At 35.1% G+C, this 18623-nt stretch overlaps 2 protein-coding genes across 11 annotated transcripts in view; one reads left to right on the top strand and one right to left on the bottom strand.

The window, feature by feature from the left end:
- Glra3 (glycine receptor alpha 3) overlaps positions 1-18623 on the bottom strand; it is a 381512-nt gene that overhangs the window by 244271 nt on the left and 118618 nt on the right. For 5 of the 10 annotated variants that reach the window (XM_074054949.1, XM_074054956.1, XM_074054957.1 and 2 more), the window contains exon 3: positions 11770-11829. In XM_074054949.1, coding sequence (XP_073911050.1) covers positions 11770-11829 — 60 coding nt within the window. Of the gene's footprint in view, positions 117-7121; positions 8666-10565; positions 10680-11769; positions 11830-18623 lie in introns of those variants that run through there. The other 5 variants (XM_074054955.1, XM_074054954.1, XM_074054951.1 and 2 more) reach the window with 4 other exon arrangements.
- Positions 8034-10747, top strand: LOC109680319 (disintegrin and metalloproteinase domain-containing protein 29-like). The gene has a single exon (XM_020155212.2). The coding sequence runs from the start codon at positions 8163-8165 to the stop codon at positions 10446-10448; it is 2286 nt and encodes a 761-aa protein (XP_020010801.2). The 5' UTR covers positions 8034-8162; the 3' UTR covers positions 10449-10747.

Below are 18623 nucleotides of genomic sequence, written 5' to 3'. Positions count from 1 at the left end.
CTACAGAATGGACACACAGACCAATGGAATAGAACAAAGAGCTCATTCTGTTTATGTGTTGTTTCACATTTATGATTTGGGTATGTTGAACCATCTTTGCATCACCGAGATGAAATCTGTTTGATTATGATAAATGACAAATGAATTCAGTGGAGTTGCAGGATGCAAAATCAATATACAAATATCAGTAGCTTTTCTATGCACTAACAGAAAACTATTTGTAAAAGATATCAATAATAAAATCACATTTACAATAGCTACAAAAAACCCATAATACTTAAGAATAATGTAGTGATTGACTTTATGCTCAGTCTAATCTTAAAGCAGCCCTTAATAAAACACAACTCTGTCTGTTCCTTCTCCATCCATCTCACAGAAAAGAGCTGTGCTGCAAATTCAGGCAGCTATTAGGTTGTCCATAACATGTCTTTGCTTATACTTAGGAACTATTATTATAATAATAATTATTATTATTATACTTAGGAACTATTATTATTATTATTATCATGGTGGCACTAGAGTTTGAACTGAGGATCTCACACTTGCTGGTCAGACACTCTTACTCCATGAGCCACCTTCACCTCTTTTTTGTGATGGGGTTTTTTTGAGATAGGGTCTTGCAAACAATTTACCTGAACCTGGCTTCAAACCATGATCTCTATCTCCTGAGTAGCTAGGATTACAGGAGTGAACACTGGTGCTTGGACTTAAGAATTATTTTTGGATTTTTTTAAGCCATATATATTGTATTTATATGAATCAGATATTGTAGAAGTATATTTAGTTCAAAACAAATTTCAATTGACAGTACTTAAAATGTAAGCTGTCTCTTTTTAAAAATGCATTCGGTGATGATTCCTGGGCTGATTTTATGAGTTTTTAATTTTACATGATTCAGGGCTTATGGATCAAAGGTCTTCCACTATTCCAAATATTTGGAGATAGTCTAGTTATATTTTATTGATTTCTAGCTCAATTCTATTGTCACCTAAGAAAATACATTGTTAAGGTATGTTTTGTGGCCTAGAATGTGGTCTATCTTGATGAATATTCTATGTGAGCTTGAAGTATGTGTTCTATTGTGTTTGGCATCATCTAGGCAACACCTTCAGGGAGAAATGTTCATTATTTATTTAATGCAGTGTCTATTATGCCTTTTACTCATGAATTCTATCATAATTGATGAGGGATATAATACAAATTCACTTTTGGCATGTCTACTAGCAAATATATAGATTTAAAAATTTTTGCTTCAAAATTTAAAAACAGTAAATGTTTTTGTTAATTATTGATTATAATTATATAAAAAGTAGCACAATGTATTACAAATGGAGACTTTTTTTAGCTTTTCTTTATATAATGATTTCTCTTTTTATTTATTTATATGTTCAATATTTACAGGTGAGATTGACTAAACTGCTTAAAAAAGCAAGACTTAAAAGTATAGGACTTTTAAATAAAATACACGATTTTGAATGATGTTTCACAGATATCAAAATTTTAAGAAATGACCTGGAGGTTATACTTTTATTCAGTTTTCAACTGACTTTATATCTTATCACAGGATATGGGGATTTTTCTTTCTTTAGAGAGTAAGCCACAAGTTAGGAAGAATCTTAGTAAGGTATTGAATTCCAATCATTATAAGACTTTTGTTGTCTTTGTGTCTCCCCAAATGCATACTTTAAACACTTACTTCTTAATGTGATGGTATTTGGAGATAGGGCCTTTGGTAGTCAATTAGTTTTAAATGAAGTCATTTGGGTGGGACCCTCATGATCATTGCCCTAATAAGAAGATGCACAAGTGAGCTTCCTTTTGTGCTCTCTCCATCCCTTTTGTTCTCTGCCATGTGTGAACACAGACAAAGGGTGGCCTCTCCAAGTCAGGAAAACAGCTATAACCAGACCCCAACCATGCTGGCACATTTATCTTAGAATCCCCAGTTTTTAAAGCCATGAAAAGTAAATTTCTTTCATTTAAACATCCAAGTCTATGATATTTTGTCATAGCGGTGCAGGCTATTTATGAGATTTTAATACTGAAAAGTAGGGTGCTGTCAAGAAATGCCTAAAAATGTAAAAGTAGCTTTGAAACTGGTAATGGGCAGAAGATGGAAGAGTTTTGAGATATATGGGTGTTAAAGGCAATACTTTGGCTCAGAAAGCAGAGAGCTGTAGAGAATAAAGACACAATCATGAACAAAATGTTGGCAAAAGTATGGACATTGAGGAGTGCTCTGGTAGAATCAGATGAAAAAAGCAGGTATGTCATTAGAAACAGGTGAAAAGACAATCCTTGTTATACAGTGGCAAAGAACTTGGCTGAATTTGAAGTTCTAGTGTTAGGTGGAAGGTAAAACTTGGGTGTGATGAAGTTGGATATTTGCCTGATAAGGTTTGTGAGTAATGCTTCAAAGAGCAGTGTGATTCCTATTGACTACTTATACTAAAAAGCAAAAGATGGAAATTAATTGAAGAAGGAATTGTTTGGCAAAACAGGATAGAGAGCTTGAAAAATTCTCAGCTTGTCCATATTAGAAACTATGCTTGGAAGAAAATATCAAGAATGTGGTGAGGCTATCACCTGCAATGAGATTACAGGATTATTTAAGAAACATTACCAGCTTAAACTGAAGGGAAGAAAAATGAGATGAAATGAAGGAAAACTATTGGTTGGACTCACATTCTAAAGAACTGGACCATTTTGCTATTCTACTGCAAATATGTGCTCTTCCTCAAGAGGAGGGAGAACAACCTCAACAGCAATTCATAGATCATCAAGGCTTCCACTTTGATTTCAAAGTGGGTGTGGAAGGGAGGAGGGGAATATTGTCATCAATAGGACAGATGGCAGGCTTCCTAGATCTTTGGGGGTATTACCTATGACTGGAAATGCCACAGAGACAGAACTAGTGCTCAAGTGGCTCTGGAAAGCAGAGTGACAAAACAGTATTAAGATCTAATGGTATTTGCCTTGTAAGGTCAAATCTTAGAACCCATAATCCCTTTCTTCCTTAGATTTTCTGCTATTGGAATGAGATGCCTATTCTAGGCTCATTCCATCATTCTGTTTTGGAAGCACATAGCATATCCAATTTTACAGGTTCACAGTTAGAAAACAATTTTGCTTCAGAACCTGGAGTCTCACCCATATCTGATTTAGAGGATGCTGAAATGAGACTTTAACTTAGGAATTCAGAGTTAATGCTGAAATTAATAAAGACTCCAGGGGATATTGGTTGGAATGAAGATACAGTAAGCTCGCATGGCTTTAACTAAGCACAGTTTAAAAAAAATTTCTGTGCATGGGATTACACACCTGATCTGATGTAGAGAAGCTCTCTGTCTGTCCTATATTATCACGAGTTGTGTTTAAATGCTAAGCATCCTGAGGATTCACAGTTTCTCCTCAACTCTGCTCTCCTTGGAACCAATATATCTGAAGATAACAAAGGTATACTAAATTTTTCTCTTGAGAATGATGTGAGTTTGGGGAACAAGGAGAAAATGCGATGGATTGGATTGTGTTCCTCCAAATTCATATTTGAAGCCCTAATCCTCAATGTGATGGTATGTAGAGGGGAGACCCATGGGTGTTAATTAGGTTTAGATGAAGTAATAAAAGTAAAGCCCTCATGATAGGATTGGTGCCCTTAGAGGAAGAGACCAAAGCTCAATCTCTGTAATGTATTAGGATACAGAAAGAGGGCAATAACCGACAAACCAGAAAGAAAACGCTCATCAGACATCTAATCTGCTGGTACCTTGATCTATGAGACAATTCCTTATAATAAATCATATGTATGCATAAGTACGTATATATATATATATATATATATATGTAACAGTGATATATGTAAGTGTATATGCATGTATGAATCTCCTTATTTTTGTTCCCTCCCTCAGGGAATGCTGACTAATACCAATTTTGTTACCGTGAATCAGTAGCTATTAACTAGTGAAGTTGGTTCCAGAATCCAGTTCTCTTGGACTTCCATGAAATGCCGTCTCCTGCTCACTGCTGCTTTAGTTTTTGGAACTACTCACCAAACATATACCAATATATACATATGTAATTATGCAAATGCAAGAATGATTTCATAATCATCTTTTAAAACATGGAGTACCCATAAACTTGTGGTTAAATGAAACTTTGTATGTTAAGAGTTTTACACTGTCATGTTTATATTCATTTTTTCATTGAATTTATCCATCTGTCTGCTTATATTCCATGAACTTAGTTTCTGTAAGGTCCAATACTATACTAATACCTTCAAAATTTGTCCTTAGGAATGTAAGATTTAGTCTGACGAATGCTACTCTTATATGGTAAAATACTTTTCATTGTAAAAGATGGAGTATGGTTTCCTAAGAATCTGTACTAGATTCCTTCATGTTTCTTATAATCTTTTTTACTTGGTTCTTATTTTTATACTATTCTCATCTGTTTGCAGTATTAGCTTGGTAGGGCTACCATAGTAAAATACTCTAGTCTGGATGACTTAAACAGCAAAAACCCTTATTTTCTTACAGTATGGCATCTATAAGTCAGAGGTCAGGTGTTAGCAAGTTTGATTTCTCCTGAGTCCTCTGCTTTTTGCTTGCAGATGGTTGACTTTTGGCTGTCCTCACATGGCCTTTCCTCTGAGCATATATATAACTCTTGTATGTTTAAATTTATTCTTTTCATAAGGATACCAGTCAGATTGGATTGGGACCTACCCTCATGGCCTCTTTTAAACTTTTATTACCTATTTAAAGACCCCATCTTTAAATATAGTCACATTCTGAAGCATTGTGGGTTAGGGACCCAGCATACAAATTTAAAGTGACATAATTCAGTTCATAATAAGTGCCTTGAATTTTTAAACACATAAAATATAGAAAAATATTTTATTATCTGGGGTATAACTGTAATCAACAAATAAAATGCTATTTCTTTAATGAGATGGCCTGTTACTTAAGTCACAAAAGGTAGGGCCAAACTGTGCTTAAGTTAATATTTTCTATCTGTTACTCTAAATCAACTTTTTATTCTGTTTTTGTCAGGAAAACATACTTCAAAGCATGATTATAAAATTTAAATATTTACGTATGGATATAGACATATAGATAAATATAAGTCTTTGGTATCTTTGGTTTCCATGAGTATCAAGTTCCAAGTAGATCAGAGCAGAGAAAAAACCATGACTACTCAGGATGCATAGAGTTCAGTACTTTACCCCATAATGTCCAACTTCTGCTAAAGACATGTCACCTTTCAACAGATCTAACAGATCACTTAAATTAAGCACACTAACTTTTGCCGTGCTTTTTGGACACCATTTGCTGTTTGGGAGGAAGATTTTCACAAAATTAAGTGCAGGAAAGCACTTAGCAGATCACACAATGACTTAAACACAACAGACAATAATGTGGGACTGACTGAGAGCTTATTCTCATTAACTGAACTGTTGTAGAAGACACACAGGAATCTAAATTTATTTTGGTTTTGAAATTTATTTTGATTTTTTAAAAAAATTCTTATTTTTGACCATGTTTGGTCAAAACCATGTGTAGTAAAGCCATGAATAAAGTTGCTTACTGTTTGTACATGTATACTTTTTGCAGTACTAGGGACTGAACTCAGGGCCTTCTGCTTCTTAGTTAGGCCCTTTTGTTTTTATTTTGTTTTTGAGAGGGTCTCATTCACTTTGCCTGGGCTGGACTTGAACTTGCAATTCTCTTGCATCACCTCTGGAACTAGGAATACAGGTATGCACCACAATACCTGGCTTAAATACATTTAAACTACTGAGAAAAGTATAGTAAAAGTTATTTCCCAAATTATCAAGTTTTACTACATGTGGTTTATATACACTCTTCTGTTTTTGCTAAAGCACTTAAGGCAAATTCCACCCATTTTATTACTGAGTCTTTAAAACATGGACATATTTTATATATTACTAAATCCAATATTATTTCAAACAGAATTACAAAGGGCTTCCTTAATATTAATTAATACCTAATCAATAATATTTCTCTGGTACTATAACTGTACTATTTGTTCACATGAATCAAGAGCCATAAATGTCCAGATACTACACTTGAATTAAATTGTGCTACTTATGTTTCTTATACTCTATACCTTCCCTCTTTTTCTACTTTGGTTGTTGTTAATGTCATTGGTTTACTGAAGAAAACAAGGTGGTGTTTTGTAGACTACACCTTGATGTTTCTGTTTTTTCAAGGATTTAAAATTTTTTTCTCTATTACCTTTTTTCCCATGAAAATGGAAATTAACTGTGGAGGTTTGATTAAATTCAGGTCTCATCTTTTAGCAAGAATATCTCTGAGAATATACGACTCATATTTAATTATATAAAGAGAGGCTAAAATTTTCTAATAAATTCTGATTATAGTAGCTTCAGTTTTTCTTTTTCAGAGTGTTCCAAATAACTTTTTATGCTATATCACTGGTAGTCAATGCTGAACTCAATTACTAACACTAAATTATTCTGCATTATATTTAAAAATTATTAATTAGCAAAAACTCATTTTAAGAAAAGCAATTCAATGCTTTTCTTTTGAATGAAACCCACCAAACATTGTTTGAGAGGAAGTGGGAAAATGGAGAGGAATAATGAAAATATAATGGCAGGAATGAACTTGTTCATGATACACTGTATGAATGGATGGAATTGTTATGATGAATTCTCTCATTATTAGTAATGTAAAATAAATTTAAAATGTAAAAAATAAGTAAAAGAAATGGTTGCTATATAGCAAAAACATGGTAAATTGACACAATTTATGTAATTATAGTGGGTAAGTGGTATTTTGAAGCTTCATCTTCATTCTCTCACAGGTGTCTACACTGAGTTGTATAAGCCTACCAAATGTCTGAAATTGTGACTGTGGGTGAATCAAGTGTTTTGATTCTAAAAAAAGTGCTGGATCACCTCACTAGGTCTTTGTCAAACTTTCTATTCTCAGTCATTAGACAAGAAAGTGCAGTTTTCTTCAGTTTTTTACTTGTTTGTTTTTGTCTGTGCTTCTTTCAAGATTCTGCGTGAAGACTTGTCCAGCACCCAGTTTGGGATGTACATTACAGATTAAATGAAAACTCAGAGAACTCACCTTGTTCTCATTCTTCAAGTCCAGAGACCACTAGTCAGTGTGTCTTTTTCTTTTCAACTTTCAGAGACTTTTTGTTGTTATCCATTGACTTATTTCCAGGGTATTAAGTTGTATTTAGAGAGAAGAATTAAGGATTACTGAATTGATAGCACTTTGATCCAGAACACAAATTGACACATATGTTGAATGGTGGTGTTCTTTAAAAATGTGTTCTAGTGTAAACCCTTTAAGAATAGTCATATTACTCTGAGTAACAATCACTACTCAGTTGGCCACCATTTATTGTTTAAAGAATTAAGCCAGGCATTGTGTATTAATATTTGTGAAAGAAATAAATGATGCTGTTCAGTATCTTCCAGTCTGACAAGTTTAGAGAGAAGAGGAAGTTAGAGAAGAAGGAGTTAAATACTGTGCCATAGGGAGGTATGTGATAGCTAATATAAAAGAAATTTTAAAATAACACGAGAATTGTCTTAAAAAATATCTCTTAGGCAATGTTAAGTAATTTATCATCTAAAATTGAGAAGAAAAGCTACTAATACTTAGGCCAATTTAACAAGTGCATAATAGGACTGTCTGAGCAATCCAAGAGCAATTTTTATTTAACAATTTTTATTATAATTATTTGGTATTTAAATGGTTGCAAATACTTATATATTTAAGTAATGATGTAATGAATCCATTTATCTCATCATTTACATTCAGTAGCTACCAGCCTGTGGCCAATTTTCATTTTCTGTATGTCCTCTGGCTCCCTCTTTCCTAACAATATTTAAGAGCAAATTCCAGGCTGTTTTTCCATTCATCTTTTATTCCATGCCTTTTTCTTTCTCCCCTCCATACCTTCTCATAACTACTCCCAGCCACATGTTGCTTTTTATTTTCCTTGCAGGGAGCTCTGATGATTCAACTCTGCCAGAAGACAGGCTCTTAATGACTAGCCCTGAATGCTGACCATCTCAAAAGAAGGATCCACACGAGCTATGACTCCTAGATTTAACTTCTTTTCTGAACCTATGATTTTATAGATTAGGATTCATTATGACTATGATTGAAGGTCTGTTCTATATGAGGATCTTACTCCTGCTACAATGGTTTGGGATGTTTCTGTCCTTTTCTGGACTCACCCAGGCTGAGAACCCACAATATCTCAGTCCTCCAGAGGTGGTGATTCCCATGAAGGTAGCTAGCCCTGACAGAGTGGGGCCTCCAGGCTGGCTTTCCTATCGCATGCACTTTGGAGGCCAGGGACACACTGTCCACATAAAGGTCAAGAAGCTTTTGCTTCCCAAGAATTTCCCAGTGTTCACCTACACAGACCAGGGTGCTCTGCATGAAGACCATCCTTTTGTTCAGGATAACTGCTACTATCATGGTTTTGTGGAGGGGGACCCAGAATCTCTGGTTGCCCTCAGTACTTGTTTTGGGGGCTTTCAAGGAATGCTACAGACAAATAACAGTACTTATGAAATGATACCCAGAAATTTTCCTACCACATTTGAACATCTGCTATATAAGATGTATAGTGAGGAGACACAATCTACAACCGGGAACTCTCACCTTAAACAACATAAAGTAGCATGCCAAGTGGAGTTTCAAGAGATTGATAATTCCACTCTAAATCAAAGTCGCTATGAAGGCTGGTGGGTCCATTATAGGACTATTGAAATGGTATCAGTGTTTGATAATAAGCTATATGCTCGTTTTGGAAAGAATGACTCAAAAGTGATGGAGGATCTTTTTACTACGGTAAATATAGTGGATTCAATTTATACTGTTATGGGCATTAACATATTAATGTGTGGTTTGGAAATCTGGACTGAAAGAAACCTTATAGTAATAGATGATGTAAGAAAATCTCTGGACATATTTTGCAGGTGGAAACTTGCAAACATTTTTCCTCGGATTTATCATGATACCACACATCTTTTTATTAACAGTCACTTAAGAGGATTAAGTGGCCTAGGTATGGTGAGAGGAATGTGTTATCCACCACGTAGTTGTGCAATTGTTACTTATGCTAACAGAACTGTGACCCTTTTCGCAATTGCAATATCTCATCATTTAGGTCATAATTTAGGCATGAACCATGATCAGGCTACATGTAACTGTGGACATCCTAAGTGTATAATGCATGAGGATAACCCAGGAATAACTAAATTTAGCAACTGTAGTAATAATGATTTTTGGACCTACACTATAGCAGCTACATCATGTTTACTAGACAATGTACACTCCAAAGATATCTTTAGCGTGAAGCGCTGTGGAAATGGTATTGTTGAAGATGAAGAACAGTGTGACTGTGGGCTTTTCCGTCACTGTGCAAAAGACCCGTGTTGTATGCCAAACTGCACTCTGAGTTATGGAGCTACTTGTGCCTTTGGACTTTGTTGTAAAGACTGTAAGTATTTACCATCAGGGGAAGTGTGTAGAAAAGAGGCTAATTTGTGTGATCTTCCAGAGTGGTGCAATGGAACTTCCCATAAGTGCCCAGATGATGTATATGTGGAAGATGGAATTCCTTGTACTGACACAGCCTACTGCTTTGGAAGGGAATGTAATGACCGCGATGAACTTTGCAGGCAGATTTTTGGACAAAAAGCAAAGAGTGCAAATAAGAATTGCTACAAACGAATCAACACCCAAGGTTCTCGTTTTGGCAACTGTGGTTTACAAGGCGTTACATATAAAAAATGTAATGATGCAGATGTCATGTGTGGGAGAGTTCAGTGTGATAATGTGACAGAAATTCCCTCTTTGATAGAACACTCTACTGTGCACTATGCTAGTTTCAACAACATGACCTGCTGGGGTACTGATTACCATCCAGGGATGAAAATACCTGATATCGGTGTAGTGAAAGAAGGTACAAAGTGTGATCGAGAACATCTCTGCATCCGTAAGCAATGTATGCATATATCTGTACTGGATAGTAACTGCTCACCTACATTCTGTAATATGAGAGGAATCTGTAACAATAAACATCACTGCCATTGTAACTATTTGTGGGACCCTCCAAACTGTGTGATCCAAGGATATGGAGGTAGTGTTGACAGTGGTCCACCCCCAAAGAGAGAGCGGAAAAAGAAGTTTTGTTATCTGTGTCTACTGTTGCTTCTTATTTTGATTATTTTATTGTGTTGTCTTTGTCGGCTTTGTATGAAGAAAAAACCTAAGAAAGAAGAGCAAAAAGATCAAGCTAAAACTGGAAAAGCAGAGAAAACATTGCATAGTCAACACGGATCATTGCTTTCCCACAGTCAACAACAAAAGCAATCAGCACCCTCTTCAAGAACTTCATCCAAAAAAAGTTCCATTAAATATTAATTCCTAGTATGTTTCTACTTATTCCTCAGTGTTTTAAGTAATTTGAAGATTTATTTTTTTCTGAAATTTACTTCTTTTCATACCCTGGAAAAAAGACATGGCGAATGGATTGTGTACCTGTTTTTCAGTTACTGCCTCTCAGCTCTCAATCTTTCCCTTTTGTGCTGTGCTCTGTTTTATGGCAGCCAAATTTCTTCTACAGCAGTGGTCTTCCTATAAGCTTAGAAGGTTCTGCAATGTAAGAATGAGCAGAAACCTAGAAATCTACAAGGTTAGTTTTCTTCCTGCTTATGCGACTATTTCTTGAATAACAGGTTTTGTATTAATAATGATATATGGTTTTAATCCATTCCCAACTCTTTTTTAAAATTTTATTTTTGAATTAGCATACATTAATAATATAATGGGATTTCATTATGTTAAGTCCATACATACATACAGTGTATTTTGAGCAAGTTCATCCCCTCTTTTATATTCCCAGTCCTTTCTGGTGGAGTCACTTAGGTGGTACGCCTGCCCAGCAAGCATGAGGCTCTGTGTTTAAACCCCAGTTCCACAAATTAGAAAAAAGAAAGAATACTCCTGGTCTTCTCTCTCTCTCTCCCCACTTTCCCCATTCCTCTTCTTTTTTTTTTTTAACTTTACTGTAAGTCAAGCCTTTGCCAGCTTCAGAAGTACTAACATAACTATCTAAAGTGTTACTCTCAGAATTCTGAATTCCAGTTCTTTGGGTTTTGTTTTGTTTTTTAACAAATATCCCAAATTTCCAGCACTGGCTTAACATCAATAGAGGTTAGTCTCAGATCCATGATGCCATTTTACAGTCTTTGATGTTCAAGTAACCACAACTTCTTCCATTTGTTCCTCAACATCATGAAAGAAATTACTCTCTTGCAATTAGTACCTCATAATTAATACTTAGCAGTGCAGTCCCACTTAACTTGTTCTTTTCTTCAACAGTTGCTTACATAGTTCCTTATATTTCATTCTATCTCCCTCAAATCACTGTTGTGGTTTCTTCCCTCCCTCCTTCCCTTTCTCTTTCCCTCCCTTCCTTCCTTCCTCTCCCCTGCTCCCTTCTCCTCTCCCTTCATCTTTCTTGACTGAATTGTGACTATTATAATACTAATCTTGGCATAATTGAGAAAGCAAGAGAAAGGCATCACAAGTTATTTAGCTTTGGTTTTTAGTTTTTTTTTTCTTTTCATTGCCCTTTACCACATTTGGAGAATTAAACGGGCAGACAAAATGTCATGAAGATAACAGCTCGCTCTCCAACTTCAGTTTCTTTGGTTGTAAAATGAGATAAAGAAGTACTTACCATTTTAGGTAAAATGTAGTAAGTTTGGGAAGGCAAATGATTCTTCTTGGGGGAAAACTCCTATAAAATACCAAATAAAAATTTTTTAAATTAACATTAAATGTATTAGAGAGAAATGCAAGAAATGATTAGAAACCTCAAAATTACACAGAAGGGAAAATCATTCTGAATTGTCAGTATTTCATTTTGTATGGAAGAGTTGTTGATCTTCAATATAAATTCAGGATTATGCTTGACCAACTGAGTTAGCCTCTATTGAGGAAGCAAGAAAACCTCTTAATGCCTAGGCAAGACAAAATTGATAAACTAGAAACTTAGAACATCAAATTCAAAATTCAATTTATCTTATGTCCCATTTGTTAAATTTAAGTCCTCTTCTGGGGGCTGGAGATATCTGGTGAAACTTCCAAGGACAGAAACAGCTATAAGCTTGTATTTAGGAAGCAAAGATCTAGTGGGATGCATAGCTTGTCTCAAGACACATATACTGCCTTCCCTTTGAAACATTTACCTTGTTTTGAAAGAGCTTGGGATAGAAGGCTAGTGAACTGATATTTGAAACTCTGAACATCAGTGTCTTTAACAGTGAACAAATAGAGGTACTTTTGTTTTGGTAGTACTGGGGTTTGAACTTGGGGCTTTGAACTTGTGAGGCAGGTACTCTATCACTTGAGCCATACCTCCAGCCCAATAGAGGCATTTTGGATTTGAACAGAAATTCTGTAAGATATATGAATCTTAAACTATTTTCTTACCTAATTTAATCCTAATTGTACTGAAGTTATCTCTCAACTTATCTTCCAAATTGAAGATAAAAACAAATAGAAGGCAATACCATATTATTAATACACATATATAACTCTAACATGTAAGAAAAATATTCCTACAGGAAAAATAAATAAATTAAGGCCCATAATAGAAAGTAAAAATAACAAATATAGTAAGAAGAAGAAGAAAAAGAAAAAGAAGAAAAGAAGAAAGAATAAAGAAGCCAAAAGCTATTTAAGAGGTCATCTAGAGCATGGAAAAAATAAGGCTGGATTAAGCAGTTCAAGTGGCCTAGAAAGCGTGAGGCCCTGAGTTCAAACCCTCAGTACTGCCAAAAAGTGTTGGAAAAGAAAAAGAAAGGTGAACTTCAGGTTAAGGAAACTTGAGAGACATCATCCAAAAGCCAGTATGGTGTATAGGCTTTATTTGGGTCCTGATTCACAGGACCCAAAGGTCCTGTGTGGCTCACACCCTTAATCCTAGTTACTCAGGAAGCAGAGATTAGGAAGATCGTGGTTTGAAGCCAGCCCAGGCAAACAGTTCATGAGAACCTATCTCAAAAAAAAAAAAAAAACCTATCACAAAAAAGGGCCAGTGGAGTGACTCAAAGTGTAAGCCTGAGTTCAAGCAAAAAAAAAAAAAAAAAAAGGTAACAACTGCTGACCAAAAATTCTTTTGTTTATAAAAGTAACCTTGAAGAATAAATGGTCTGAAGGCATGGCTCAAGTTCAAGTGGTCACGCACTTGTAAACAAGCATGAGGCCCTGAGTTCAAACCCAGTTCCCCATTCATGTCTCCCTGCCCCCCCAAAAAAGAGAGAGGACAGAACAAAACTTTCCTTTGACAGAAAAATCATTGCTCATAGGTCAGGACTCAAAGACATACTAATGTTACTTCCTTTAGGCAAGAAAAACATGATACCATAAAGAAATTTGGACATGCATATGGGTATGAAAAATTCAAGATAGAGTAAATATGTGACTAAGAATTACCTGGACAAATCAAAATTGATACAGGTTGAGCACCCCTAATATGAAAATCCAAAAGCCAAAAATTCTCAAAATCTGAAACTTTTTGAGCACCAACATGATGATATAAGTGGAAAATTCCACTCAAAAACACAATGCAATTTCTTAAGCATCCCCAAGGGAAAAATGACTCTCCCATTCTCCTCTAACTGTGATGTATCTTGTCTATGGGCAACCAGATACCCCTACACAGGTACACCCACAATGGGTAATGAAATGACATGTGCAGTCTGGAGACACCAATGGCAAAATCCCTAGTATGCCTCATGTGGGGCCAAACCTGTATGCATTACTCACTGTGTGTGTTTGCTCATTTTCTGCTCTGTGGTACAAGGTATTAATCAAAGTGCTTAAAAGGCATTTTAACAGTGATAAGAAAAAGAAGAAGCATTTATGTTTATCTATAGCACAGACAGTCAAGTTGTTGGAGAAGCTGGTCGGCAATGTTAAGTGTGAAACAAAAGAGTAGGGTGTTGAAATGACCACCATATTTGAAAAATGAAAGGATAAACTGCTGAAATTCTACGCTGAAAATGAACAGAAGTTAATGAAAAATAGAAAATGCTGTCTGAAATGAAAAATAAATGTCTCATGTATTGAAAGAGTAGATTGGTCAGGATTACAGTGAATACATATTAGTTAATGGTTTGCTAATCATAAAACAAGCAAGGACCACAATGAATAAAAATCAAAGGGAACTGTGAATATTCAATATGATGGATGAATAAATTTAAGAAAAGGCATTACATTTTAAAAAATTTGTGGTGATAAAGCATCTGCTGACTATGTAGAAGTGCAGAAATTCATTGATGAGTTTACCAAGATCAATGCTGACAAAAATCTGATAGCAGAACAAGTTCATAAAACTGCTGAATTATCACTGTTTTAGCATTATTGCCCCAGAAAGACATTGACTACAGGTGATTAGACAGAGCCTAGAGATATTCAGAGCACCAAAGACAGAATAAATCTATTGTGATAAACTAATCAATTAGGCATCTCTAAATGTAAACTTTTTGTGATAGGAAAAAATCTTATTTCTACACTGTTCAAAAGAAATAAATTTCTTTTTTCTCCTTTTAATTAGCATATATTCATTGTACAGGGGTGAATTCATTGTGACAATTAATGATAGTATTACATTGTAAATATCATCCCCACCATCTCCCTACTTTAACTCCCTCCCCCACCCTTCCCCACTTAAAACAATTGCAAGATGTTTCATCATTCTATTGCATACATATGTACATTATATATATACGTATTTCACAAAGTCTGTCAACCATATTCCCTCACCTTCAGCTCCTCCACTCACCCCTTCCTGTCCTACAAGTACTCCACCATGGTACCTATTTTACAGTCCTGTCTTTCATTTTCAATTCCAAAGTTTGTGTTTAAAACCAGCTGTGAATATGCTGTACTTTGGTCAGTTTAAAACCCTCTGTTACTCTCCCTCATCACTTTCCTCCTATTCCCTTTTATTCAACAGCTTTCAGTACGTATCCTTATGCCATCTACCTGCACAGACACAATGTATCTCGATATTATGAGTCTTTATCATTCTCTTTTCATTCCCTTCTCCCCCAAGTTCCAAAGAGTAGTTTCACCATTACAAACATGTTCTATATATAAATGTGTATATGACCATGTTTGTTTTGTGTGTACATTTGTCTTTTGGATCTATCTTCCACATATGAGAAAAAACATGCTGCCTTTGTCCTTCTGAACTGGGCTTGCTTCACTTATCATGATGCCTTCCAATTCGATACATTTACCTGCAAATGACATATTTTCATTTACAATTGAATAAAACTCCATGGGGTATGTACACCACGTTTTCTTAATCCATTTATTAGTTACAGGACATCTGGGCTGTTTCCTTAGCTTGGCTATTGTGAACAGTGCTACAATAAACATGGGTCTACAAGTGCCTATGTTGTATCCTCATTTACATTCCTTCAGGTAGATGCCCAGGAGTAGTATCGCTGGATCATATGGAGTTCTATTTTTACTTTTTAAAAGGAATTTACATGTTGCGTTCCATAATGGTTGTACTAACTTAGATTCTGACTAACAGTGTGTAAGGGTTCCTGTTTCACTGCATCCTCACCAACATTTGTTGTTGTTTTTTTCTTGATGATAGCAGTGCTATCTAGGGTGAGATAAAATCTTTGTGTAGTTTTGGTTTGCATTTCTATTATGACCAGGGAGGGTTGAGCACTTCTTCATGTATTTATTAGCTATTTGTACCCTTTCTTCTTTCCCTATTCAATTCATGTGGTTGTTGATTCTTTGGGAGTCAAGTTTTTTGAGCTCCCTGTAGATTCTGGTAATTAGTCCCTTATCAGATTAATAGCTAGCAAAGATTTTCTCCCACCCCGTAGGCAGTGTCTTAAGTTTAGTGACCATTTCTTTTGCGGTGCAGAAGGTTTTTAGTTTGATGCAATCTCACTCATCCATTCTTTCTCTTAATTGCTGAGCCATCGGAGTTCTATTTAGAAAGTGATTGCCTATATCTATATGTTCCAGTGTATTTCCTACTATTTCCTACAGCTGTTTCAAAGTTTCAGGCCTTATATTAGGGTCCTTAATCCACTTTGAGTTGATACTGGTACAGGGTGAAAGATGTATCTCATTTCATTTTTCTACATGTGGCTATCCAGTTTCCTCAGCAGCATCTGTTGAAGAGGCTGTCTTTTCTCCACCATTTGTTTTGGGCTCCACTGTCAAAAATCAGTTGGCTGTAGCTGCGTGGATTTGTGTGTTTTAAATTTACTCCTAGGTATTTTATTGTTGGTATATAGAAAAACTACTGATTTTTGTAATTTAATTTTGTATCCAGCTACTTTGCCAAAAGTGTTTATGATTTCTAAGAGATTTTTAATGGAGTTATTATGGTCTTTTAGGTACAAAATCATATCATCTGCAATCAGAGATACTGTGAATTCCTACTTCACTATTTAGATCTTTTTTATTTCTTGTTCATATCTTATTGCTCTGACTAGGAATTCTAAAACTATATTGAATAACAGTGGGGAAAGTGGACATCCTTTTCTTATTCCTGAATTTGGTGGAAATGGTTTCAGTTCTTTTCCATTTTGTATAATGTTGACTATAAGTTTGTCATATGTAGTCTTTATTACAATGAAGAACATTCCTTCTATTCTTAGTTCCTTGCATGTTTTTATCATAAATGGATGCTGAATTGTCTTCAAGGCTTTTTCTATAGATATTAAAATGATCATGTGATAATTTCTGTTTAAATGTTGTATTACATTTATCAATTTGTGTATGTTGAACCAATCTTGCATCCCTGGAATGAAATCAACTTAGTCATGGTGTGTAATCTTTTTGATATTTGATTGAATTTGCTTTGCCAGTATTGTGTTGAAAAGTTTTGCATCTGTATTCATTAAAGATATTGACCTGTAATTCTCTTTTTTTGTTGTATTCTTATTGGGTTTTGAAATAAGTGTAATACTGGCTTCAGAGAATGAAGGGAAGGTAATGTGCCTACCTTTTGTATTTCCTGGAAAAGTTTGAGGAGTTATTGGTATTATTTCTTCTGTAAAAGTCTGGAAGAATTCAGCCATGAATTCATCAGGTCCTGAAGAATCCTTATTACTGCTTCAATCTCATTGCTTGTTATAGATCTATTTCAGTGGTTAATATCTTCTTGTTTCAATTTTGGTTGGTTAAATACAGCTAGACATTATTCATTTCGTCTAGATTTTCCAGTTTAGTGAAATGTAAGTTTTGAAAATATTCCCTAATAATCCTCTGGATTTGATTGGTATTTGTGGTTATTTCCCCTTTTCACCTTTAATTTTATCAATTTGGGTCTTTTCTCTCTTCCATCTAGTCAGATTGGCTAAGGGTTTTTCAATCTTAGTAGTCTTATTGAAGAACCAACTTCTTGTTTTATGGATTCTGTGTATAGTTTTTTGGTCTCAGTTTCATTGATCAAGGTCCTAATCTTTTTTATTTCTCTACATCTGCTAGTTTTGGTTTTGGCTTCTTCTTTTTTAACCAATAGCTCAAGGTGCATCATTAGGTTGCTTATTTAAGATCTCTCTGTTTTTTAATTTAGGTACGCATAGCTATAAACTTTCCCCTTAGCACAGTCTTTGCTGTGTCCCACAGGTTCTGGTAGGTTGTTTTGTTTCTTTTCATTAGCTCCTAGAGAGGATTTTTTTTTTCTTTTATTATTCATATGTGCATACAAGGCTTGGTTCATTTCTCCCCCCTGCCCCCACCCCCTCCCTTACCACCCACTCCGCCCCCTCCCTCTCCCCCCACCCCTCAATACCCAGCAGAAACTATTTTGCCCTTATGTCTTCCCTTATTTCTTTGATGACCCACTGGTCATTCAACACTGCATTGTCTAGTCTCCATGTGTTTGATTATTTCTTTTATTTCTTTTGTTGTTGTGTTCTAATTTTCTATTGTGATGCAATATGATATAGGGGATTATTTCAATTTTCTTAAATTTCTTAAGCCTTGTTTTGTGTCCTAAAATATGATCTATTTTGAGAAAGTTCCATGAGCTGCTAAGAAGAATGTGTATTCCATGGTGGTTGGATGAAATACTCTGCAGATGTTTATTCCATTTGGACTAAAGTGTTTATTCTGAAGTTTCTTTGTTGAGTACTTTTGTCTGGATGACCTATGTATTGGTGACAGTGGGGGACTGAAGTCTCTCACTATCACTGAAGTATATATGTGCTTTTAAGTCCAGTAGTGTATTTTTAGTGTAATTGGGTGCACTGATATTTTGTGCATATATGTTAAGAATTGTTATTTCCTCTCAATGAATTGTTCCTTTTATTATAGAAAGTGAATTTCATTATCTGTTCTGATTTTAGTCTGTTGTCTACTTTATAAAATATAAATATAACTACTTCTGCCTGTTTGGAGGGTCCATTTGCTTGGGAAATATTCTTCCATTCTTTCACTCTAAGCCAATGCTTGTTTTTCTCAGTGAACTTTGTTTCTTGTGAGCAATAAATGACTGGGTCTTGCTTTTTAATCCAACTTACTATTCTATGTCTTTTGATT

The sequence above is a fragment of the Castor canadensis genome, chromosome 14, assembly GCF_047511655.1.
Source record: "Castor canadensis chromosome 14, mCasCan1.hap1v2, whole genome shotgun sequence".
Classification (NCBI taxonomy): Eukaryota; Metazoa; Chordata; class Mammalia; order Rodentia; family Castoridae; genus Castor; species Castor canadensis.
The sequence above is the reverse complement of the archived record's forward strand: the minus strand, read 5'-3'. Positions and strand labels throughout refer to the sequence as shown.